General features: G+C 40.8%; 1 protein-coding gene across 1 annotated transcript in view; it reads right to left on the bottom strand.

Moving 5' to 3' along the window:
• The window catches only part of ALK (ALK receptor tyrosine kinase), a 312,192-nt gene that overhangs the window by 11,036 nt on the left and 274,503 nt on the right, over positions 1-26,653 (bottom strand). The window contains exons 12-23 of the mRNA XM_071548064.1: positions 19,888-20,050; positions 15,381-15,531; positions 12,797-12,928; positions 11,801-11,945; positions 10,756-10,938; positions 9,181-9,279; positions 8,103-8,255; positions 6,833-6,931; positions 4,905-5,091; positions 2,679-2,769; positions 1,691-1,755; positions 738-867 (exon numbers count right to left, since the gene is read on the bottom strand). Coding sequence (XP_071404165.1) covers positions 738-867; positions 1,691-1,755; positions 2,679-2,769; positions 4,905-5,091; positions 6,833-6,931; positions 8,103-8,255; positions 9,181-9,279; positions 10,756-10,938; positions 11,801-11,945; positions 12,797-12,928; positions 15,381-15,531; positions 19,888-20,050 — 1,598 coding nt within the window. The remainder of the gene's footprint in view (positions 1-737; positions 868-1,690; positions 1,756-2,678; positions 2,770-4,904; positions 5,092-6,832; positions 6,932-8,102; positions 8,256-9,180; positions 9,280-10,755; positions 10,939-11,800; positions 11,946-12,796; positions 12,929-15,380; positions 15,532-19,887; positions 20,051-26,653) is intronic.

Here is a 26,653-nt window from a genome sequence, read left to right as displayed (position 1 = left end):
ATGCCTCAAGAAAGCTTCTTATTTAGATTATTTGTGTCTCTCTTGTACTGATAAAATCCACCATTTTGTCCTGTGTCGAAGAAACATAGAGACAAAGTCTGAAGCTGGGCCCTGGTGCTAAACTTCAGCAACATCTGTGTACTTTTCTGGTCCAGGGCCTAAAAGCAAACTTTATTATTTTGAAATATTGATTCCTCTCTAGAAGTTGTAATTTTTTTCTCAAACATTTCTAGCTGATTGTGTTTTCCTGTTGATGCTGATTTCAGTGGGGAAAATCTTTAAAACTCCAGACTAAAGATATTTGCTATTAAGTCAACAGCCCCAGACCGGATTCTCTCCTTGCCTATGTTAAATTTGAAATGACAGATATCCACAGAAATGTGCCTGATCAGCAGTTTAAAGAATGGATTTACCATTACTAGCTCAACACTTCCCCCAGCCTGCCCTCAGCTGGTGTGAGAAACGTAAGAGTTGGGCTTGACTTCTGTATTTTTAAACTTTGATTTTTGTCTTTCTTTAGGTAGTATCAGCAATGCTATCTACCAAAGTTCAGGAATGAGGCACCTCTGCGTAACTGCAGCAGTATCTGTTCCTTATACACTGGGGTCTTGTAGCAACAGAAATTTTCTGACCATCTAACGGTGGGAAATAGTATCTGCACAGATCAGCTCTTTTACGATTAAATATATCTCATGGCAGCAGCTTCCTAAACAAAAGGCAGCTTTCTCTTTTCTTACCGGTCTAGGCCGTGTCTCTCTCAGGAATGACTTCAGGTCTCCTCCAGCCATGAGCTCCAGCAGGATGAAACGGGGCAGCGCCTGCAAGCTCACCCCAATACAGCGCACAATGTTCTGGTGGTTGAACTTGCTGTGGAGACAGGAGGTGCAGTTACAGAGCAACTTTGATCCAAACAGCACAATACCAGCTAAATGTTTTTCTGCAGGGAATGCTTTCGGGTTTGTTTTTTTTCTAGAAAGTAACAATTCTCAAACTGGATAAAGCTAAAGGACTATCCCCACACTCTATCTGCCTGCATAGTGCAGGGACAGAGGTGGGGAAGCAGTGGCTTTTGGCTACTTTTCCTCTTCCCGTACCCTGCATTCTTTTTTGGCTACAGCAAGACTTGTGGGGCACAGGAATCAGCACACCTGAAGAGTCTGCTCTTAAGTTTCCCCATGCAAGGGACAGTGGCCGGGCTAGGGCAGCGTTGTCCCAGATAACATACTGACACAGAGACCTGCTTATGTAGGGGATGTTCCTTGAGGTCTAGTCTCTAATGCTTCCTTATTTCTCCAGACCTCAAATGTGATGGGAAACTATTTCTGTGGATTCTAGGACTCAAGACACTGACACATGACATGACAACAGCAGCAAGTCAATGCCAGCTGTTGGTTTTGACTAGTTTTGACTTGTTTTTATCTCATGTGCTCATTTCTAAAAGAAATCAAAAGATCCTATAAACAATTCTGAAAACTGGCCCTTAAATTTTTCATTTTGGATAATGAAAACCAGTAACCCTTTTGAAAATTTAGTCTTTAATAATTTGTGCCTCTTCATTCGTAAGAAGAATAAAAAAGATGTGCTAAAACTACTGTACAGATGTGCTGCATGGACATCACCTCTACAGAACCTTTTTCTTTACAGTGCTGGGCTTAGCAGGCATACACAACTTCATGTTGTTCATACACACCTAATAATGAGAGCTTCCATGAGGAAGTCGAGCTCATCTTGCTCTGAACACACTTCTGGCAATGTCTGGAAAAGAAAAAAACAGGTTGACAAATAGAAGATACTTAAACTTACAGGTGTAGAACACTTAGCACTAACATTGTCTGCAGCAATCCTTGTTTCTCTAAAAGCAACCTCACTCTAAGGTAACAGCTAGACCATTGCTAAATAGACTCTGAAGCCTGTTGAAAGGTAAATATCAGAACACACAGCTCATCAACACCATTTTCATCCTCCTCCCAGCAAAGGAAATAGCCCAGAGTGCACAGGGAAGTGTTCAATATATGGGACCCTGCTGTATAGAGCATGAGGAATGAGACCACAGTTTCTGAGCTCTCTGCAGCTTGATGCTCCTGTCTTCCAGCAAGGTTGCGAACTCTAACCAGCAGCAAGACTGTGCTGCTATGTAACCTCTAGGAGAGAGCAAGCCAGATAGGCTGCTGAAGGCCTGCAGAACTTTATCAGGGTCTCTTAGGATTTAGCTTCACATCATCTAATGCATATCCATCCTGTAATGGAGTGGTGAGATCCCAGGAAAACCAGTCATCTCCTGCTTGAGGGTCTTTGATGTGTGTGCCAGTTGCTTTTGGCCCTATGAAGACTTTTGGCCTCTGACTCACAAGGCTTCAGACACATTACCACACTAGGTGTAGGATGTGGAAGATCAACAGACACTGGATTAGTTCTCATAATTGCAGTCTGCTGTAGCTCTGTGGGAAATCTTTGCCTGTTTACTACTTACAGACCTCTTTTACGTTTCACATGCTCATATGCTATAAGCTGTACCATTGTTGTGATGGATTAAGTGTTGCAACAGAGCAGCAACTTTTCTAGCCACATCCTTCAGTACTTAGAGAAATGCTTCATTCATCTTCATTTTTATAATGCATTTGGATTCTTGGGTGAAAGGTGCATGAAACCATCATGATAACTCATACACTGTCACTTACTTTCACAGCCACCTGCAAGGGAGTGGGGTCGCTGGGGATCCCTGTCACCTGACCTTCATATACCTCACCAAAGGCTCCGTGGCCCAAACCCCTGGACAGACCAGAGAAGACAAGATTTTACTACAAAGAACACACATTATAACACTGTGGACACAGCTCACAGAATGGGCTCACAATTTTCATGGCAGTGAAACAGGGAGAACTGGATATTGACACTATGCAGGGGACCAGACCTTGTTGTGATCTTTCCTGGACCTACAATGTATTTAAGTAGTAGGGAAAGCAATACTTGGAAATGAATAGTGCCCAGTGAAATTGAGCTGCTGCCATTGCAATGTGTAATGGAGAGCACTCTTCTATGGCTTTGGTGTCAGTGCTCTAGTGGTGGGTGGTTCAAAACAGCTCAATAAAGATAGGACTTAGGTCTTGCTGTTTATACACCCTAAATGTATTAACAGTTCCTATGATGTTTCTGCATCACCATTAAACAAAACATTGAACAAGAAACTAGAAGGAACAATGATTCCCAAAAGACCTGAATTCTAAACCAAATATCTTTTTCTGATTTGTTGTGTGATTCTGAGCAAGTATCTTAGCCAGTAAACAGTGATGATAGTGCTTTGTAAAGCACTTAGCTCTAGGAATTTGTGCTGAGAATTGTTTCTGGCACTGATCATGTTACAAGATTTACAGTTTTATTTTGAATAAGATTACAAGAAAATGAGAAGAGAATAAAAGTAATCAAACAATAGATTCTGTTCCATGTTCTTGTGATACAGATTTTGCATACCTGTCTATTCCATCTTCAATCTGTTAATGTTAAGTCAACTAGTACAACAGTAGTTATTCCACAGTAAATCATGGCAGAGAATGAGGCTGCATCCCAGATCCCAAGTCCCTCTTAACCCTACATAGGCAGCACACTGGACAGTATTTTGAGCCTCTAAGAGACATTCCTTCGTCTCAGTCCAGGTTTAAGGCTCTCAATAAAACTCTCTCCTACAATACACATTATCGTGTTAGAGCCAAGTCTGGCCTGAGAGCTGCACTGATTATGTCCTGTATATACAGACTGTTTTAACATGGGCTGTTGCCCTCCCATTCATTTGAACTGAGCTCTGTCTGTAGTTTTGCCAGGATAAAGACCAGTCTAAGCAGTGAAACCACAGTGATGACTTGTGTTGCCTGTGACTCAACCACTTAATTTAATAAAATTTTGTAGATATCAGATTGAGACCCTATTCCTGGCTCTTCCCGACCAACTTATTAGAAACCGAGGGTATAAAACATCTCTACAGCTCATAACTCAACCTCCTTCCAAAAAGTCCTCTTTCCCTTCCCTTATCAATTCCCAGCTATATCCCCTGCTATCTGCAGCTTGTCACAGTTCAAAAATCCTTTCAAAGTCCAAATGACAAAGGAAGCAGCAGCACAGGGGGCACTGGAAATTTCCAGGCGCAATCCAGAAAGATGCGCAGGTAAGGGAGAATAAGATAAGAGACAGGAAAACTTTGAACTGTACAGACTGCTCTGAACATGAGCTTTTTTAGCACACTAAGGTCCTTAGTTTTCCGAGTTCTGCTTCCCCTTGGCTTTTTGTGTAAACCTGCACAGCACCAGGGTCATGTCACATTCACAAGTATCCTGCAGTGGAGCAAACTGCATAAGAATTGAGAATTTTCAAGTTTTTCTTAGGAGACCTTTTTGAGCTTTCCAGAAGTTCTTATCTAGACACTACTATCCTTCTGGCTTTGTATTCCTGTTTTTTTAATACTGTCTGGCATTTTCAAACCCATTGCTTTCCCTGCTATTGTACTTAAGGATGTCATTGTCTTGATGAAAAATCTCATCAAATAGTTTAAAGGAGCCTCCTACAAGCCTCAGCCTTCCCAGCATTTCATCAGTTCATTCTGGAAACGGGCCATTCACTACAGAGTCCGTAAAAGATATATCTGAATTACTGGTGATGATTATTCAGTTGTTCTCATAATCCCAGGAGATTAACACTACTCCTGCAAAAAGTCAAGGTGACTGCCAAAATCTAGTTCCCTCCACACAAGACTAACTACTGCAGATTTAAATCTTTCTTATGAACAGGGGCATGAAACTAAAAGTGCATAAGAATTTGCATGTGCCTGCAAAAAGCTGTGTGTTCACGCCTCTGTAAGAGAGTCGGGATACGTGAGTGTGTAGTGTGAAGGATGGGGAAGGCAAAGATGAATTTACCGGATAAGGGAGATGTTTTTTCGAGGCACCTCTTTAAGGTCACTAATGGATGTGGTCTTTCCTGCAAAGCAGTAGTTGGGATTGTAGTCTGTCATTATAGTGGAGGTGCGCAGCTTGCTCAGTTTGTATTCTGGGCTCTGTAACTCCATCTGCATGGCTTGTAGCTCCTGGTGCTTCCGACGATATACTAAACATGGAGAACACAGTTAACCAGAGACAGACTGACTCTGGAAATGGACAGCAGCTGTGCAGCACATCTCACTAGAACTGGCTGTTGTACAGTCAAATTTCTGGGAATCAAAACAGTGGCACTGTCACATTTCTGTATTCTGTCAAATAATTACAGACAGAAAAAGGAATCTGAAGATACTAAAGGAATCTTTGATTTACACATCTTATGAAGAAATAGGCTTGCTCATGAACTGTTTTGAAGAACTAAAATGAATTACACTCGCAGAGATCTTAGTTTTCACAGTTTTGAGGGGTTTGTTCTGCTCTATTTAGTTTAACTGGACCTTCCAAATATGAATCCAGTTCCAAACTTGAGGGATCTGGTGTATAACCAGCTTTCCTAAATCACATGGAAGTGACTAAAGTCTGAAATCAATTATTGCACTTTATTGTTCAAAATGGATAGACCAAGCTGTTTCCTCAGAATAACACATTGTATATAAAAATAGCTAATTTTTTAAAACTTCCTCTGTTTCCAAATAGCAGAGTTGAACATTTGAAATCAGTTTATGGTAGTGTTATATTCCTTGCATTACTTCACTGATACTTCTGCTACGTCATTAGAATTCGCACCTTGAAAGAAGACATCTGTGGATCTTCCTTGAAATAGTAATTGATATTGCAGGACTTTTTCCAAAACAAGATGACAATCATGAGCAGGTTAAGTCGCTATTGATTTCTGCGGGAGCTGGACTAAGCCCAAAGACTGTGATGGTAATAGCTATTGCATCGTGTCTAGCAGATACTGCTCAGGGGAAGAATTTAAGGGGTAAACATACACTCGCAAAGGTAGATGAATGTAACGACCTATCCACAAACCCTTCCTGTCCTTCATTTTCCTCCTCATTGCGTTTGCTTTGATTTTTTAAATCGTTGCACTTTCCTGAGATGGAAATGATAAACTAGTTGGATGGAAAGAGGATTACTCTTCCACTCCTGAGAAGTATTTGGTAATTGTAAAAAAGCACTGTCAGGCTAGAAATCATACATGAAGGACCATGTGTGTACAACTGATAACTCCTGAGATCCTTAAAACTGAAACAGCTGTGCAAATCTAATTTAACAGTTGCCATTTGCTGCTCTAGGTACATCCCTCTCCTTCCCCAGGCTATACACAGTGTGGACAAAGGAAGGGGGCAAAGCCATGGTTTGAATACCTGACTGCTTTTTATTGATTCAAATCTATTCTGCTTGCATTGAATGCAGGTGAGCCACTGTTTAAAATGAGAACATGAAAGGGTGAAAAATACCTTTCAGAATTTCAAATAAAAATGCCGTGAATATCCACATCCTACTAAGTAACAGTTTGTAAAAGGAGAATTTAAGTGAGAGTTTAGGCTTAAATGTCATACATTTAGAGGTGAAATCTGTATATAGGCACCCAAATAAAGAAACTTTTAGGTATTGTACAGCAACAGATCTCACAAAACTAGAGGCAGTTGTGTTCTGGCAGCTTTACAGTACAATACAAACAATAATGACTCTTTTGAGATGCAGTCAGTAACTGAAGCCTCCTCAAATTGGTCACTGTGGTTAGAAACAACTACTGAAATCTGAATCTAAGGGGTGTGTGTGGGAAGGTGTCATGAAATACAGCAGTAGCTAAAAAACTGAATCTTTCTGCCTCCCAGGACCCAATTATCCCTGGCTCAGATCCAGCCCTCATATGAAAATATCTTTTGCAGAGAAACACTCACCTATCATGATTCCTGAAAAAGCCAACATTAAAACAGCCACCAGTGCTGAAGTTAGTACAGACAAGACCAAGGAGAGAGGGAGATGAACCACTGGCTCAGCTGTAACAGAGCAAGGAGAAGAAGGAATTACACATTTGAAACCAACCTCTCAGGAGCCCCCTTTTTTATGCCATTCCTTCCCTTTATTTATCTGCTGCTCCTATAGTGTAGGCACAACCTCTGGCATGATCCATTCACAGGACCTATGAGTTCTCATGCCTCATTGTCTCACTTTTCTCAATTAATATCAAGCCATTAAAACAGATGTTTTGCTAGCAATGATTTAACATGTGAACTTCCTGGGTATGAAAACAAGACCATAAAAACCAGGGGCAGGACACTGGGGAGGTGAAAAGAACATTACATTGTCAGGGTTAAAGTGCTGCTGTCAGTGCCAAATCACAGCAAAACTAGAAGGAGGACTGCAATATGTCATCTCCTAAATGCATCTAATCCAGGCAGAAAAACCTGGTAACAGGTAGTGTAGTGTATGGTATAGCTGCATCCTCATGTGGGATCATGCTATTAAGGTTTACTTCACCTTGACAAAATGACCATGTTTTTTACAGATAGAAATGGTAAAAACACAGAACAATTTTCCCATGTCAGTGACAAATCTGAATTCGGGATCCCAAAACCCTGGAGTAACTTGCTCTAACTGCTGTGCAAGAACTGAAGCAAACCTAATTATGGAGCTCTGAGCACTTGTTTTTTCAAGAAAAGCAAGTACTGGTGCTGTCTTTAGTTTTCCTCAGAGAGACTTCACACAGAATTTCTTACAGATTCTGAACCTGCACCTTAAACATCCAATTCCATGGGAATTATATTTTCCTTCACCTTGTACATTTTTTTTTTGTTCTTACGAGAACTGGTCTGGAATTTAAGTTTAGATGGAAAATTTCTTCAGTGAGCAAGCTTTCATGATTTCAGAGCAGAATGTGAGCACCAGTGAAAGCAGGCACAAAATTTGACTCTCAGATCTGCAGAGTATGCCAAACACTGTAGAGCAAACCAGCAATGCTGGTAACTGCTCCAGTCCTCAGGAACGATGTGGCTATATCCTAACAAAATAACTGCAGCAAACACCAGCAGGAAAGAAGATAACATTCAACAGAAGCCAGGTTTAAGAAAGATAGTCTAACACATTCAGGATGTCTCTCAGTTCAAACTACAGCCTTTGACCATGCATTTTCTGTTTCACATGATACCAGTACCCCACACACCTACTTACCTATGCAAGACACACCATCCTCAGCCAACTCTGTGCCTGGCTCACAAAAGCAAATGATTTTTTGAGTCTCATGATCAACACGGCACTCGTCCATCTCACAGTGACTGCAGTTAAGGTGCAGCCTAATATCCACCTCTCCATGCCCCTCTGTCACTAGGGAGTGGATGAAGAAGCTGAGTTAATTACTGTAAAGATCATTTGTATGAATCTCTTGGGCCTTGACAGAAACACAGGACATAGTGGTCACAGTTGCAGGATGTGGTCAGTGGGTTCCACCTAAGAAACCAATTTCTCCCCACCATTTCTCACATAGAAAATAACATGTGACAGCTAACTTAGCCCCACTGCAACTGAGGTTCCATGGCTCATTTTGAGCAGATAGTCCTACCACGTTAAGGAAGGAGGTTGCTGCCAAGGCTAAGGGAAACCCACCCTTGCAGAAGTCCATGGGGCTCACCATTTTCTTTCCTGGCCTTTATTCCTTCCAAGATCAAACACTACAATGTTTTCAAAACTTTCTGACTGAATCTACCAGGCCAGCGCACATCTCTATTTGAAAATACTTCTGCCTATTCTACAGCAAACTTAGTTTTTTAACAAGTAGATTTTTTTTTGTTTTTTTTTCTGAACATGTTACAAACATATTAAAGACACTGACTTCTGGGCAAACACAGATTGGAGTGGCAGTGTTTATCACTCTCAGGCACTGCTGAACGGCAATGCAATGTTTTCTCTGGAAACAACCTGGCCTAACCTGGACACTTTGCTGAGGCATGCTCTAAGGAACTTGTTTGTTAGTGAATAGTCAGGAGTTTTGTTACCACTTTCCTTGTACAAAATTACTATAGGCTGATAGACTATACTGTTGGGAGTGTTTCCTAAAAACCTTGATGTTCTCTCTACCTGCTTTCTGCCTGCTACTTCTGTCTATTTGCCGTTGTACTTTACATGATGTCTTTCTGCCTCCTCATGTTCATGTTACTAAGCTGTACCCAAAAGGTTGTAAAGTGTCCTACAGATGTAAACTATTCTTAAAATGAGATAAGCCCACTAGAATACTTCTGAACAATATGAATACCTTTAAGTGCTGGAGTATATAAAGTACCAATTGGATTAATAAAGGACACACCATCCTCCCCATCCATCTCAGGGTCATTGTCCACTGCAGCATTGCCACCTATGTCAAACCAGAAGTTACCTTAATAGTCTGAGGCTCAATGGCAATAAAATACAGATAAACTTTGCAACATGCATGACTTTAGCATATTTAGGGAGGCATCCAAATGAGAAAAGAGAAAAATTAAAGTATGTACTATATAGGGAATATTTAGCAAGTTGTGGCATGAACCACTGAACTTTATTTCTGGAACTTCAATTTATTAACAGCAGCTTTTGACAATCAATTTATTATTTCTGTTTTAGGCAGACTGTTGCAAACTAAGGCACAAACTTCATCTTTAACCATTTGGATGCTGTGAAACATGTAAGTCCTTCTTAAAATTTATGCAGCCAAGAGACTGGAAAACACCAATACTCAAGGGCTAAGTTCAGTACCCCTGCTGATCCAAGTGTGTACTGTCAGCAGAGGGAATGAATAACCTGAGATCCTTCCTCTCCTTTGCACCCTGAAGGTAGGGTGGTCCACCAGGAGTGGGGACTGAAGGAATTTATGAGTTGCTCATTTGTGTTTTAGCATATGGAACATATCCAATAAAGTATGGGTAATACATAAAAAATATTAGAGTCAAAGTACAGGCCATATATTTTGTACTACAAGCATGCAAAGATTCCCCCACCCCACAAAAAACCCCATTTTTCCTCTTTGTCTTCAGTGAAATTAAAAATGTCATATGAGGCATTCTGTTGGAAAAATATGCATTACACAGTAAAATTGGTACAAAACATGCACTTAATAATTTCAACTCACTACTTCCTCTCATGATTTCTAGTTTATCAAATACTTAATTTAAGCTGTGGAGAACTAGCGGTTAAAGAGTCCACCACAGTGCAGATGGCTGAAGAAACTATGTGGCCCAGGAGACTGTGGGTTAGTAGAGATCTTGAATCTGGCCCACACCAGTTGTAATCAACATAATGCCATCTGACAGCTGTCCTGAGACCCACAGCACAAGAAATTAGCTCCTTGTTGACTGAAGACAACACCACTGCTGTTATTAAGAGGGGTCCTGGCTGGCAGCCTGAGCCTCTGCCCCCAGAGACACCTATGCAGGACCAAAGCCCACCCACAACAGGGCAGGACAGAAGCTGAGTATTTCCCCCAGCATAAAGTGGGGCTGCCAGTCTCCAGGACCAAAGTCCTTCAAACACAGGTGCTGGCAAGTGGAGCCCACAGCCTATAGCTCCTCATTCTTCAGCACTGTCATCCCAACATGAAAGGCTCAGGAATCACAGCAGGGTCTTAATGTCACATTTTGCAGAGTGCAAAGCCAGGATTACAGCTGAAGGACTGAGATCTGGCTGTTTGCTCAAAACTAAATTCCACACATTCATCTAGTGCTAAAAAGGCAACACACAGACATACTATTACATAACAGTCAAATATGCTAGCTACAGGAAAATTAGCTATCAGCATTTTGCTGATCATTAGCACTAAAGGAGGGGAAGGGACACCTTGAACACGAAGCCACTTTACCTATATATCCTCCGCCTCCTCCACCTGAGGAGCACCCCCCTCCACCCCCTCCGAAACCCCCTCTTGTCTCCCACCCCCACTTCTTCATGGCCTGGGGGCAGGATCTTCCTCCAGTAGCACCTTCCAGCAAGGATTTTCCTGACCACAGGAAGGAAGTGTTATCATTCCAGCCACCTCCACCACCTGCAGTTGAGAGAAAAGGCACAGGTAGGGATTATTTTTTGTGTAAAAAGCACTGCAGGGATCTGTAGAATAAGCACCTACTCAAAGCACCTCAGCTGAAAGTAAGAATCCCATGCCTTGGTTAGAAGAGGGTATGTACTTGCTACACAGTGTACCGTGACATTTTTGTAGGGCTTTTGCCACATTAATCATTAGTGCTTCTTCTCATCTACCATTTAAAGACAAGTATTTTCTAAGGAAAATGTACAAATATATTCCTGCCTACTCTACAAGCAATTATTTCTGGTTTAAAGAGCCTTCCCCTTCTCTTTGCAAAAAATACTTTAGAAAAAAAAACTATGTCAGTTCTGAAGTGGAACAAAAAGAATTTAATGAAAGGGGTGTGAAAACATGTCCCAGCCCCACTCTCCATACAACATACTCACCAGTGACTCACTTTCAGCTCTGTTGGTTGTTCAGTTCAAGGTCTCTTCATAGAGACTTGTAGCCAGGGTGCAATTATGCTTTTTCTGCATAAGCCATGGAAAATGTGAGTACATCTACATGGCACAAACAGTGCAAGGAGCAGGATGGCCACATTGGTGATGCAAATCCCACACCAAAAAAATCAAACAATTTTGTTCATGAGATGTACTACGTTATTGTGGGAGAATGTTGCTATTGCTATGGCTGTATCATTACTGATCCCCTTATTTAGACCAAATATCCAGCACTGTGGGTACCTCCTATTTGCATCAGTTATGATTCTATGTTCCCCTCTGTACTGTGTTTCCATGAGTTTTGTCTCACCTCCATGTGAGAAGGAATCTGTGAGTGCCATGTATTCACAAAGGTTTTCTTAAAAAGAATAAACTTTCCTTACCTGCAGCTCCTGAATTTCCATTCAACCCTGGAATAGAGGAATCATTCTCCAGCCTTTCTGGATGAAATGTGTCCTTTTTGGCCCTGTAGGCCCTGCCACCACCTCCTGCTGCAATTATCAAGGGGACTGGTTCTCCATTCTCCATCTTAACAAATTCAGAAATATAGGCAGTGTTCAAGCTGAGTCAGACAAGTAAATGGAAGTTCAGCCACATGCTACTAACTGCATGTTGCACCAAGTACACATCTAGGGCTGCTCAGCACTACAGATTACCATTGCATTATTTACACACCCACATCCAGAAGATGAATGAATAGCACCAGTTCTGCAACAGGGAACAGTGGTATTAGCAGCTCTATGAATTGTACCTACTTTCCTGCTGGCTCTTAGAAAGGCTGTAATGTTACTGTGTGATGACTCTCATGAAATGAAACATTGGTCTATACAGAGCAATATAGTGTCTCCACTGGCAAAGGACTGCCTGAAACCAGTGTTTGGAATGAGTACTGCCTCAGCTAGCACATGACAGAAAAGATCAGTGATCCCTCATTGTTATAGGGTTGCCAACAGAAAAGACACAGGCCATCATCAACTTTTCTTGTCATTGCACTGTAGAGACCAAATGTATAGCTGAAGTCTAATGTTCTACGATGACAGAGTTGAATAAAGTCCTGCAGAATTTGCCCTTTGCTGTAAAATTATATTTCAGCATCCCAGTTACTATTGAAAAAAATCCACTTCAAATCCGATGTTGGCAAGGGAAATTCCAAGCCATTGAAGCAAGTGCAGCCATAGTGCACAGCAGTTTGGAGAAGTGTGAAGGACTAACTCAGATCAGTACAGCTACTAAGTGGAAATTAAGGATAATCAGAGCTCACTTTGTGGACCCTTTCCCCAACATGTAAAAAGGTTTTCAGATATTTCAAGTTGTGCTACTTGAGGCAAGTGGCAGGATGTCTTCATGCTGAAGGTATATGTGGGACTATGTTTCCATACCTTAAATATGTAAGTTGCACCACCCCCGCCTCCACCTCCTCCTGCCCATTCATTGACACTTCTGTTCACACGTATCTCTTCTTCGATCACATTGTTCTCTCCAATGCAGACTTTCTGTATAACATCATTAGTCTGCAAACAGAAGACCAGGTCTGAATGAAATGCCCATGGCCTTGTACACGCGGAGGCCTCATGGACCCTTCACCCTCCCAAAGCAAGATACTGTCCTCTAGTGAAACTACATAAGCAGAACCAAGTGAATGCTTTCCTAGAAGAATCTTGCTTTTTGCTTAAACATTTATCAGAAGAATTTGTTGCCATTTTCATTGAATTATTTTGAATCAACCTCAGTGCTGACATCTATTACCATGTAAAAGAGCTCCATAAATTTTTAATGTACAAAATACAGCAGAATGTGCCGCAAATATTTTCCTGCATTAACTGTCTCCACTTCACAAGTGGGAGGACAGAGTAACAGCAATGATGTGTCTTGTCCCATGTCACACAACAGCCAAATGGCAGAAATAGAAAGAGAACCTGAGTTTCTTCACTCCATTTCCAGTGGGCCAAGCAACAAGTGTGTTTTTATCCAGAGCTAAGGTTTGTTAGTGGCTCACATATATGTACCAGAGCTAACTTTAACCTAGGCAGTCATAGCATGGACACTAGCAATGAGTTGAGAATAGAATAGCCCCCCAAATTTTATTTGGACTTCTAAGCAAGTTTTGATGTTTATTTGATGCACTTACAAAATTACCAGCGCCAGCTAGTTCAAAGCCTACCAAAACAACAGCAATCCCACCTTTGATTGCAATGTTCACTTGATGTTAATGAATATACCTGTCTAAAAAACTTTCATCTTGAATATACCTGTCTAAAAAACCTTTATCTTTCCTATTTAGCAATTTTTCCCCCTCTATCAATTAGCACTAAACATAATGAACTTTTTATATTAGGCAAATCATTGAATTCACTAACTGATTTTAAACACAATGTTAAAGCATAATTTATTAGCATTTCAGGACTATGACTTAACTGTTGTTTTGGTTTTAAATTGGAACACTAAAGTGTATGACAAGAAGGACTGTGCTGTAAGCATTTTAAGTTGCAAACTTTGCTTCCATCTTATTTTACTTTACATGTTTTATCTCAGTAACACTATCTTGTTATATTGCACACTGAATTTAGTAAACCAACAGCAATTTTAGAGAAAAATTCCCAAACAGTTGTTAAAGTAGAACTGACCTTCTTCTTCCTTCTATTTTCATGTATGTGTTTTCTTCTGGATGAAAAACCTGATAAAAGCATCCTCAAATTACAAATTATTCTACTGACCTCAATATGTGTCCTAGGCTGTGCCAATGAATAAATGGCATCCATTTTGTGTGTGCAGACTTGCCTATGGAACTAAACAGTCCTCCTTTCCCTATTTTTCCCTCTCCTTAATTGATTTGGTGTTGGGTGGGAATGATTAATAAAACTGCAAAGTCAATGACCCAAAGGAACCACTAGATTACAAAAAAAATAATCCTTCATGGCAAAGACATAACTGATTACAATCCAATCTAGTAAAAGTCCCCTCTACAAGTCAATGCAATCTCTTTGCTTCAATGAAAGAATTACATTAGCACTCAATAAATTCTCACTAAGATTACAGTGGCCTGCAATTTAATGAGTCCATATATTACACTCAGCTGGAATGTCCTAGTTATAGACGTTAGATGGAAGTTTGAGTTAGGGCATTTCTCATTTAAAAAAGGCTTTATATTAGTGGTTTGTTTGTAGATATGTGTAATTCTAGTTTTAACATTATTTACTTCAGCAGCCAGCCTTGAGAACCTCTCTTTCTTGCCTATATCGTTCAACCTTTCTCCGCTGTAACAGACTGCTAAGCTTTCATCTTTTGGATGCCAGCCATTAACAGCTGAGAAATGCACAGCCTTTAAATGTCCAGTTCAAATTTGTAGGTGAAATTTCATCCAGTTGTGCTTAGTTTCCTCCATAAGAATCTCCTATTCCTTATTCCTCCAATGAATACAAAAGGATTAATAGATTATTGTGTATGCAAATAGTGAAAGTTGCACTCATGATATTTGCAGGCAGGATTGGTTAGTAACAAAAATCAGGAGTGACCCAGCAGGGATTGATCATCTCTCCTATTCCCTTACAGAGAATAAGCAAACAGGCCCTGTGAAGTGTTGCAGAGTACTGTGACAATGGCATAGCTGGGCTCAACAGTGGAGCAAGGGCAAAGCCCTGTGGAGTCATCCTTGTAGACTGATCTCCAGAAGAAAGAAAGGCAGGGTTGTCCTTTCTCTCCAAAAACCCCCACAGATACTCCAAGATATGCAGATCAGTCAGGAACCTGTAGTGTATTATCAGTGGGGTCCGAATGTTGAAGAGGACGTGAGGACAGTGACATGGTACTTCATCTTTTCACACTCATGTTCTCCCAGTAAAACTACCTGTACCTTGAACCATATAACCCAAAGCTCCTTGAGGACAATATGTTTTTACGTGAACAGACAAAACTCCATGGATTGCTAGAAGGGACTAAGGCAAAACAGAAATGGCAATCACTTACGCTAGGACAAGCATCTTCTCCTTGCTGTCCCACCAAGATATACAAAGTATCATCCTTGTGGAGGTCAAAAATTCCCAGCACAGACACGCCGTGGGACCGCATCATGGTGTTCTTCCCTCCTTTCCCACCAGCAGCTCCATAACCTGAGATGCTGTAGGAAAAATAAAACAAGAACCTGGCACCTAAGTTGTCCCAAACAGGTGGAAGGGAATACAAACTAATTCTGGGGGGTGAGCAGTTTGCACACCCAAACACCGTATCATAGAGCTGAGGCCTGAAGTCCTGACATTCTAAATAAATCTAAACCCAAAACTTGAAGCCTGAAGTTTTCTGCACTACTTGGAACTGCGAACTTGGGTAGATACACAACAGATTCTTTCATGATTCTTGTGCAAACGCTGCTGAGGACAGAGGGAGCAGGTCCTTAATTTTCCAACTTTAAGTAAGAAACACATCTTGTATCCCAGAGGGCATCTCCTTGAGAGGTTTGCAGCAAGGAAGAAAAAGCACAGAAGCAGGAGAACTGCTAAAAACAGGACATATGGCTAAAGAGAACATTAAGCATGAGATTGACAGAGGGAGGTTTGAGAAAGCAGACAGTATAAGTGGTCCTGGACCAGATGGAAAACAGCTCTCTTATTCCCAGGACCAGAGTAATATAGAAGAGTAGATGGAGATGACATTACCTGCAGTAAACAAGGAAGGCAAAAGTCCCCTGGCTAAACTCACAGTCACCAGGAATGTCTTACTGTTTCCAGGCAGGAGCGGAGAGGTTGCAACAGGCTGCTGCAGTTAAGGCTCTGGGATTTTTAATTCAAGCGGTCAGGATTGAGAGGTGGTTGCTGCTGTTGCGGTACCCAAAGATTTGTTTATGCCACTGTATTGCTCAGCTTCTCCCTCTCTCCTTCTAAAAATTTACATACTGGAAGTGGCTTTTATCAGAGTATTTCAAAGCACTTTATAAAGATCATGATAAAACACACATCTCTGCTGCAACAAAACACAGTCACTCGACTTTCTGAGCAAGTGAGTGATGTTACAGCAAGCTCAGTTTAAATCTGAAATAAGCAGGTGGTTCTCCACTGAAATTAATAGTTTTGCTTCTCCTTCCTTGAGAGCAAAATTCCACCTGGAGCACATGACCAGTGTTTGCAAGACTGGGAACATAAAACTTCCTCATGGCTTCCTACCAGTCAGAGTGTAGGTGCTCTGCTTTAACACCTCCTTTCCCCTAGCACCTGGATGGTCCTTGCCCAGCACAGTCCTCTGGGCAAACAGGCTACAAGCAGAGAGAGCCAGCAGTGCCCATTGTGTGTGAGGACCCTGAACAGCCAGCAACTTGCCTTGATGATTAGCATGAGGAACTCACCTTGTGACACTGCTCTGAGGCAGCCAGCATGGAGCACTTCTGATGTCGAAGAACTATGGAGCAACAAGTGTCTCATACAGCATATTAATTCCTCACAATGGGGTATGATTATGTTCATGCCACTGCTGATAAGCAAAGCAATCAGTCCTTACTAAAGTTGTACTGGAGCCAGCAGAAAAAGTGATGGACACAGCACTGGGCCACCCTGAACAGATGCTTCATGAATCTGAAGATTGAGCTGATTTGCTGTAGAATTTTGTAATGGCTAATGAGGTGCACTACCAGGCACAGCAAGCTGGCAGGGCTAATTGGCTGCAAGTAGGGGCCATGTTTCTCTGTGTAAGAACAGATTTTGCATACAAGCAGTGACGTCAGGAAGTTCGGGGGAACTCATTTTGGCCACATTCAAAGTCTGTAGACAAATAAAACCCAGTAGATTCAGGTGAAAGTCATTCACTATTCAAACAGATGAGTTATCTTGACTTCAAACTTCAATAGGACCCCTTTCATTAGGCACAATTTTCTTTTACAGGAGGAATCCATTTAACCATATTGACACTGAAGAAAAATTCAGATCATCCTGAGTAGATATACCAAGAACACAGAATACCTTTCACTGTCTTCCTCCTTTTCTTTCGCTGTGATTGTTGGAGGAACTGAAAAAGAAAACTACACCTTCAGTAAGGATCAGGATGAGCACAGTGCATTGGCTATGCAAACTAGGGCTGGAAAACATCCACCATAACATTCACGTTATGGGAAACACTGGAGGTAGTTTTGAGAGTATGAGAAAATGCAGTGCCTTGGCTGGGTTATTTAGAAGGACACCTCTTGCAACCCACTGGGTTGTGTTCTTGTGTCACCTTACAAGAAGGGACCACAGAAAGAAGAGGACAGTGAAAGTGACAGCAAATGGAGCACTCACTAAAATGGACCAGAGACTCTTCCTTTAAAAATGGAAAGAAGTTGGATAATGGATGATGACATGTAATTTACTACAGTTCACTTCTCTTATACTTGATCATAGGCTTAGATAACAAGGCCTTCTGAATCCTTTGAAGGAAATAGGAAAGGAAGAATACTCTTTTAGAGTGTCTAATTTTATTGTCACACAATGGGCTGTCCCATGTGAGCAAATCAGAGCATGGAAGACTCCAGTTTTCAAGTGTGGGTACTGCAGTGTGTGGCAGCCTATCTGGATCTTCACAGATGATGGGGTTTTCTGGGTATGATTGGCTTGTGCTAGTAGAATTTTATGCACAGTTGAGCTGCCTGTATTTTAATAATGCATATTCTGCCTCATGCTCACAAAATTGATATCCTTTTTATGCAATTTTTAATGCAATTATCAGGAGTGTACATTAAATAGTGTAAACCAAAATGATATGGCATAACAGCAGCTTTCTTAAGAGCCCAGTAGCCAGCTGGAGGATTTATCTGCAGGACAAGTCTATCAGTAAGGCTATCAGGCTGACTTACAGGACCTACACTGCAGCAGGCCTGCAGGCAAGAGCTAAATACAGGCAGTGAGTCCAGACTCTGGGAAGCCCTAGAATTGATATTGCAACTTGACATTTTCCTGGGGCTATGCTATACTGGGGGACTCTGCTATCCCTTCAGCAGACCAGAATCAGGAATATGTCAAGTTAATTTAAGTCCACAATTGCTTCCTCTTTTCCTCAGGCTGTGAATTTTCTACCATAGCCTTAAGAGGTGCAGAAGGGAATGTAATGCATTTATATATATGTTACACACGACATTATACATCTATTATCTATACAGAACCTAAAAGTCTGTTAGGTCATTTATAGGACTTAAATAGACAGGTCCTCCCTGCAGGGCCTGTGGTTTGTATTGTGCAGCAAAAATCAGCCTCCAGTTGTATGGGAATTCTGGCTCTTCTTGGACTCTGATATTAAAGAAGTGACAATGTTGAAGTTTATTGCCTGTTCTCTTTTGGGCTGTACTTTAAAACCATATTTACTGAATGCTGGTTCTGAAAAATTCTGTTCACCTCAGGCAGTTCATTGTTGATAGCTGGGTAAAATATCATTAATGCTTTTTTCATTATCATCAATCCTTGTGGTAATAGGCACTCAGGCAGAACTTGTGCCTAGACTAGCAAGTTTCTTAAGACTGCTTTGCACTAGACCTCTGTTAGGGACTGACATCTCGTCTCAATATTAACATTCTTTTTCAACAAAAAGAAAAAAGACAGGATGAGTAAATTTTAACTGAAAGTTGTTCAAAGCCCTCAGTGGAATGTTCTGCTTTGAAATCCATGATGCTATCATTCGTTTCAATATGGAATGTTGCATAAAAACGCCCAGCACTAGACAGTCATTGATTCAAAATGACAGTTCTGCTTACAAACTGATGCATGTAATGGCTTCATGTTACCATTCAGATACAGTGAACTACACTTTGATTGTACTTCTTTCCCCAGCAAGCACAAAAAGAAAAAATGATTGGTGAAAATCTGATTAAGTGGCATTGAACCGTATCTGATCATCTCTCTTTGAAAATAACTCCACAGAGGGATTTAAGCATTAGAACCCTCAATACCACACAGCCTACATTCTAGGTGGCTGGCTTCCAAAATCAATTCTACAGCAGTAAGGTAGGCTTACAGGCTCAACTTGCCATGTCTAGATTCAAAAAAGTGAGGGTGCTGAGCAGAGGTTGATGCAAGCTGTCCTGTAAGACATGCTGACATTTCTTAGGAGGATTGTGCCTCCTGTGCTAGGTGAAGAATGGGAAAAACACACTCTAATCCCAGAGCTCAATGAATGACATGGGGGATATATATTCCTCTTGGTCTGGGGAGTTCAAAATGCTTCATTTTCATCTACTGATACAGCTGTCACTACCTGTAACTATTTAGGCTAAAGATTTGCTTGCCTCAGATAGTTGCTTCTCTTTCTTTTCTTCTCTCTTTAACCAAAAAGTTGCATCTTTCAGAGAACAAATACGAGATTGGAGATGTCAGAAATCACAGGATCAAGAAGAAGTAAAATCCCCAGTAGTTCTGGCCAAACTTCTAAATGCAATACTTCATAAATGCCTAACATGTAACTGCAGCTTGGGTAAGTTTCAAACACAAAGAGACATCATGACAATCAGAGACGGTTCCCTTACCTGTATGTATTAGTTGCTGGTACTCTCCAGATCTGAATGCCTTGGAGAATCCCTTCAGCTCCTACAGTCACACTGAGATGGGAGTTCCTGTAGGCATCATTGCATTGGCTCTGTGTGGGGCCATAGGGTCCACTGGCACCACACGTTGTGAATAACCAATGGTCTGAAATGAGAATATATACAAAGCATGATCCCAACATCCAAAGATCAAAGAGCTGTTCCACTCTTTATTCACTTTACTTGCTGGACCAAGGGAAGAACACTCCTCCTCAAAACTCCTGTGCAAGGGTCCTCTGTGGTTTTTGACACTGTTACATTTTTATGTGGATATTTACATATATTTTTCACCGATTTCTCCAATCCTTCTGCAATGGGTGGCAGAATAAAGTCTTAAAATTAGTAGTTAGCAAATGGAAGAATTCTCCTCTTTGCCTTTGCCTCAAATGTCCCCCCAAAGCCCCCGTTAAAACAACAGATGAGAGTGTAAAGGCTGTCAAGGAAGCAAGGTCTAGAAGTTACTAAAGCAAAATGCTCCAGTAGCTCTGGTATCAACAGTCTCACACCAGAAGTTACTTATCCTTGAAAAAACCACCGCAGAACCAAAACAAAATCTCACAGTAAATGGAAGATGAGGCTCGTTCTGTTGACAAGCTACCACAGTGATTTAACATTGCAATACCCCAGTGGACTTAGCCACTTGCACTGAAACATATGTTTAGTAAAGCAGGCAGGTAAGTGTCTTTGATTGGAACAATAAGAAGTCATTTGGATGCCTCCAGTGACTTATCAAACGTGTTCCCAAAGGTAGATGTAGGTGACCTTCAATGGGACAAAAAGCCCAAAACATGTGAGAATCAAACAGGAGAATTGGAAGTGCTAAAACCTAGGACAGATATAGCACGTGCATACTGCTGCTATGGTTAAGCTTTACCTTTCAGATTGAGTCCCTTGAAATAAATCTTGTTCCACAGGTATCTGCTTACCTGACCTTGGCAAGCTTATCTCTAGACTATTACACATGTAACACAAAGCACAACTGGACCTGAAACTGGCAGCTCTTAGCTCCCACTGGGTTCCAGGGACAGGGGATCAATGAATTACATCTTATTCCAAAATGCTTTTTAATGGCCCTCTGGTTCCTTAAAGGACATGGTGTTGCAGAAGGAGATTGTCCTTCTGCTGCAAACATTATGCCTTCAGAGTTTGAACTGAAGCAACCAGAACAGCTTTTGTGCTTTCTGCCTTTAGGATGGACTAGAGGGGGCTCACTTCCAGTGTAGAGGCAGTATCAGGGTAAGAGCAAACAGTGTTTGTAATTTAAGATTAGTGAATCTGCACTAAATTCTTAGAATCTGGCTTTTAAGAGCTTGAGAGAATGTGGATTGTAAAACCACAGATATGTTATGCCAGGGAATATGATGTAAGGAACCTGGAGAAGACTAAACACACGAGATGTTATGCTAGATTTCAAAAGTGGTCCTGTTGTAAATGATACTGTGGCATATACAAGATCACCTGTGAAGCCTCTCAGGTTCGCAGCTGCTTCAGTCAGTGCTAGCAAGCATATTTACTTGCTCTACTCAAGTAGATGGTAGGCAAGAATGGGGAAAGATGTTTCAGAACTAGAAGGGCTAGGCAGTGACCTTTGCACAAAACATTGCAGGACCAAGTGTGGTCCAAGTGAAGTCTATGGGGAGACTGCACCTAAGTTAAACCAGCAGGGATTTTGGTAAAAACTACAGCCAGGTGTTGCATGAACCCCTAATTTGTCATTGCTGCATTGACTTGCAAACAGTCCTCCTCCTGTTCAAATATACTGGAAGTCAGTCCAACATGTAACAGCTTTGTCACTGAATTAAATGGGATAGAATATGGCACAGGAAGATGTTGCCCCTCATTTAGAGATAATTAGGACAGATGGGTCTTGGTTACAATTCTGGATACAGACTAAAACCCCCATACTGCCCCCTCTACGCTCTATTACACGTTTCACAGATGAACCCTCTCTGTGCAGATGTAACAGTAGCCCAGGATCTGAAACTGCTAACCAGTAACAAAATGGAGTACTGGGTGCCTTAGATAACACACCACTTTTCAAAAGTAAGATTTCACTCCCTGTAAAGTATTGATTTTCTCTTGATTCTAGAAATGACTGCAGCATGTCATATGAGCTCAGAGAGAGCATTTCTACAGGTTGCTGCATGCCACAGCACTTTACAGTAATTCAGTTTGAAGCATTGTTTTGATCTCCAAAGACTAAAGCAGCAGCACTGAATCGAAAATCCTTAAGCAGCTGGGTGAGAATCATAGATTTTTTTCCATCTGTGTGCAACTGTGGTCTGTTGCATACTGCACAGCACATCTCCCCTTCCTTCTGCTGTATGTGACGAGCTAAAGCTGCCAGCACCTCACCCTCACATGATGGGAAAAACAGCAGGGCTCTCAAAAAAAACTAGCAGATTATGGAAGTTTGCCCAATTTCACACAAGTTACAGATGCCCAGTTTCCAGAAATAGCTGAGCATTCCCATGACAAAAGCCAACAGGTAACTAAATGTAGGGTCCCCATATATTCTGTCATTAGAAGGTTCAAGACATTAACTGGCTTAATAATAATAATAATCCCTGTCTGTGGTGGGAAAAAAAAGTGTAGATTACAGCAAGATTCAGAATTAGGTGAACAATTTTGGTCAACAATTTATACATCAGTTCATTTGACAGAATCCCCACATTTACAAGAAACATGACAGAGGAAACATTTAGTTTCTGCCTGTTCACCCACTCACCTGACCTCAAGATTCCTGACAAGCTCCCCAACACATTGGTAAGGTTCCAGAAACAACATTTTGCAAGAAATGTAATTTTGGCTCTGTTAAAACAATTTGTTAAAGACTTGTTCCTTCCCAATTTTTCTTTCCAAATTAGATTTACTGATTGATATATTCACACACAGTCACTTATGCAGAACGGAGTACGGAAGAAATTCTAGGTTCCACACAGTTTGGCTAGATACATAAAAGGCACAGCAATCAAGGTGCTGGATTTCAGCAACAGTAAAAGGGAGTGATGCCCTGCTCTTGGAAAACAAAGTGAGCAAAACCCCATAAGACTAAAAATTACTAACTAATTCCTTTGAAGCTCTGATACTACTTGGAGCCTGAGGCAGCACTGCTGCAGGCACTGCTGCAAATAACAACAAGCAACACTGAAGATAAAACAGTGGAGCAAAGCCCAAACCACATTTGTACTTCTAACAGAGAAAGCAATTTCAGTGGCACATATACAGCACATAAACTCCACACGACAAAACAGACAGAGGCATTTTAGTTATACCTCAAGGGCCTGAATGTATTAACTGGCATTTGTTAAATCAAGCTGGTTTGAACTGAGGTTAAACTCATTCAAACCAAAACTTTACTGATTTGAGAAAATTACCAAACAAGCATCATGATGCTTGGCTTATTTTGGAACCTAGAATAACATGTTAGTGAAAAGCATCAGTGCTTTAAAACAATGATTAGGCATTTTGTGGAACTTGCTGCCACATCCTCTATTCAGGCCAAAATGCTATTCCTACTTCCAATAGAGTAAAAACCCCCACATTAATAAAGGCTATAAGGTCTCATGCTTCAGGGGTATAAGAAGCCCAGTGACCAAATTTCTGGAGGCAATTAATTCTCTTGGCTGTTCCTCAGAGAGTTCACTTTACTTCATCTAAGGTAGATGTCATCAAGGTTGGTGCCATGAACATGCAGAATGTTTGCTTCATCTATTTGTAAAAATGTTCATAAGCTTCCCTTACAGTATTTGGCCAATATGGGAAATCGGAGGCTTACAGGAAACTACCCAACTTAATCTTCACTAACATTTGGCTGCCATTGGCACCATGGTTTGTGTGGAGAGCTGTACCTTTCACTCATTGCATGAGCAATCTCAGTTATGCATTATCAGTAATTCCAGGGTTGGTCTGTGTTGAAAGTCTGTAGGCAAAATATACTACAAGCATATATAAGAAACATGCTCAGTGAGGCAATGAAGGACAAACCTTTCAGTTTTGCTTTGGGTCTGCCATTTAACAGTGTCCTGTGAGCAGTAATTTGAGATTATAACCTTTTCCAGGACTGGGCTTGCCAGAGATTAATGGGGCAGGGGGTTGAAAGATGATGGTAAATGGCAGAACTAGGTTGTGCCCGCAATTGCAGTCTCTGACCTGTTAAACGTGTCTACAAAATATTAAGGGAATATAAAATGATCACAGAAATTAATGAATCTTGCCAGCAATACCAGACCCATTTATAGAGGTATGGCTAGACTAAAAGTAGGTCGGCTTTTCCACTATTTGTAGAGTTACTATTTCTGTCTCTGCCTATTTTCTAAATGAGGGTGGCAATGGAAGACTTGGACATGTTTTTCAGTTCAATGAGATCGGCAGTGATGCCAAATGTGTGCCAGATTGATCCTGAGTATCATTTCAAAGAAATAATCAAAAGCTTGACTCATGCTTTAGATTTTTCTTAAGTGTCTATATAAAGGGAACACTATCAGGGCATCCTTGTAAGAAATTATCTGTGATTAATATAACAGGCTAAGGGCAATGCTGACTTTAAACAGTAATGAGAACACCTTGTTTTTTGCTACCTTCTGATAACAGACACTAAAAAAGCAGCATGAAGACAACTAATTTTTTTCTCTTTTATGTTTTACTTAAAGAATTTTCCATAAGGGATGTTAAGCAAGATGTGCTACAAAGGATGGTAAAAATGCATGTTAGATAACACCAAGATGGGTGGAGGTGGCAAAATTATTTCAAAACTTTTTGAGATCTACAACAGTTTCTGCACAATTTAAACTGCTATTCTTAAGAGTGAGCAGCTTTAAAATTTAAGTCTGAGATGTGTGAATTGCCCTGTTTATTTTAATTGCATGATTGACTTTAGAGAGCGGTTACGCCAATTCAACTTTGCTATGTTGGTATCTGGTCGCATGCTGATTTTCAGTATCGCACCTTTGCTACTTTCAATCCTACAGAGAAAGCAAGTGTAAACACTGCAATAAAGAAATTCATACCTACATATTCTGAGAATATTTTCCATCACTGTTCATGTTACTTTTGTTGGGGGGAGGGTACTGAGCTGTTATTCACTGTGTTAATTGATGCTTAATACAAAAATATCATTCTGCAGATGCCATTATTGCATTATACCAACAGTTCAGTTAACATAATTGCACACAAAGAGCAACCAAATGTAATTTTCTTTTACTTAATACTTGCTCCACTGTTCCTTTCAACTCCTTCATCTGATTAACTAACGTGACTCAGAGTTCTTCCGAGAAACAGCCATGGAAGTACTCATAACAGGAGTCTCCCTGATGGAAAAACAAAATCTGTGCAACCACTAAGTGCTGTGGGGAAGAAAGTGGAGGAAGACAGTAGCCCAGTGTGGAGGAGAAAATGATTTGATGACAATTTCCCTGCAAGAAACCAGAGTCATACAGCAGCTGGTGAATATGTAGACCAGAAGGGACAAAATAATGCAAGATTTGAGGAGGGAAAAAGTCAATATTTTTGCACATTTCACAACTTGCCATTTTTGTACTGTATGCCCTAATACAAATAAGTTGTCAGTGGGACAGATGAGAAGTTGAAACATCAAAACAGAGGCTATTCTCATGGTATTTACAGCCTATTCAGAAACAGCAGAAATCTTTAATTAAAGCTTTATTGCTCTGTGTCTTGTTATCTCCTTTTGCCTACTAAGAATCCTATTTTGGTTCCTCCAGTTTCCATGACAGTAATTTGTTTACCTTGAGTTCCTCATTACTGCTCACTGTATCCCATATTCTAGCCTTTTGTACAAAAGGAAATTGCAATGGTTAGTTTGATAAAAATTGGCTTTTTAATTGGTAGTTGAATAATATTATAGTTTAAGCAGCTTTCAGTTTTACTTAAACTGATACCTAAACAATTTAAAAACAAAGCCAAAGTAAGTCTGGTTTACAACAAAATAAAGAGCACCCAACCTTTTGTATAGATTTAATCATTTCAGTCAAATATTCTGGTTCCATTAAAGCTGTTTCAATTTGCTGGTATATGCAGGCTTTGTGCAACTTTTTTGCAGGTTTCTTGTAGAATCAAGTTTCACCTCCAACCTTTCAGCAAGAAGCTGGTATTTCAGCAAATAACACATCTTTAGTTAATTGAAAAGGAAAGCATTTGCATTGCTCTGTGAACATCTATCTAATAGCTACCTTGGACTGCAAATAATTGTATGACTTGAAAACCACAGGAATTTTTCTGTGTTGGTTCTGGGCATCTGGAAACTTCTGAGAATAACACTACCACATTGTTATAGCAATTTCAGGTCTTATTCCACACAGCACATTCATTATCCCCTGTGTGACACACGACAGTGGTTAACAGATTTCTGGAAGCTTAAGGATCTTCCACATTGTGGCTGTGTCGTGTTTTGAACATCCAGTGTATACACCCTGGAGGCATGTCAAGCCACAAAATGTGAAGGCAAGGCTGAAGAAGTAATTCATAGGTACAGGGCCTGAGAATGGAGAGGCTGGTGGTGCTGACAATCACTTCTGCTGAAAATGGATTTTCAAGCACAGGCAAACTCAGCAGGTATATGTAAGAGATTGTTCTCAGATGCAAAGGAGCAAATGGAGGCCCCATATCATAGAATCATAGAATTGACTGGGCTGGAAAAGACCTCTGAGATCATCAAGTCCAACTCTTGGTCCAACTCTAGTCCGTTTAC

The sequence above is a fragment of the Pithys albifrons genome, chromosome 2 (assembly GCF_047495875.1).
Source record: "Pithys albifrons albifrons isolate INPA30051 chromosome 2, PitAlb_v1, whole genome shotgun sequence".
Classification (NCBI taxonomy): domain Eukaryota; kingdom Metazoa; phylum Chordata; class Aves; order Passeriformes; family Thamnophilidae; genus Pithys; species Pithys albifrons.
Note: the sequence above shows the minus strand (reverse complement) of the source record. Positions and strands in the feature narration are given on the sequence as shown.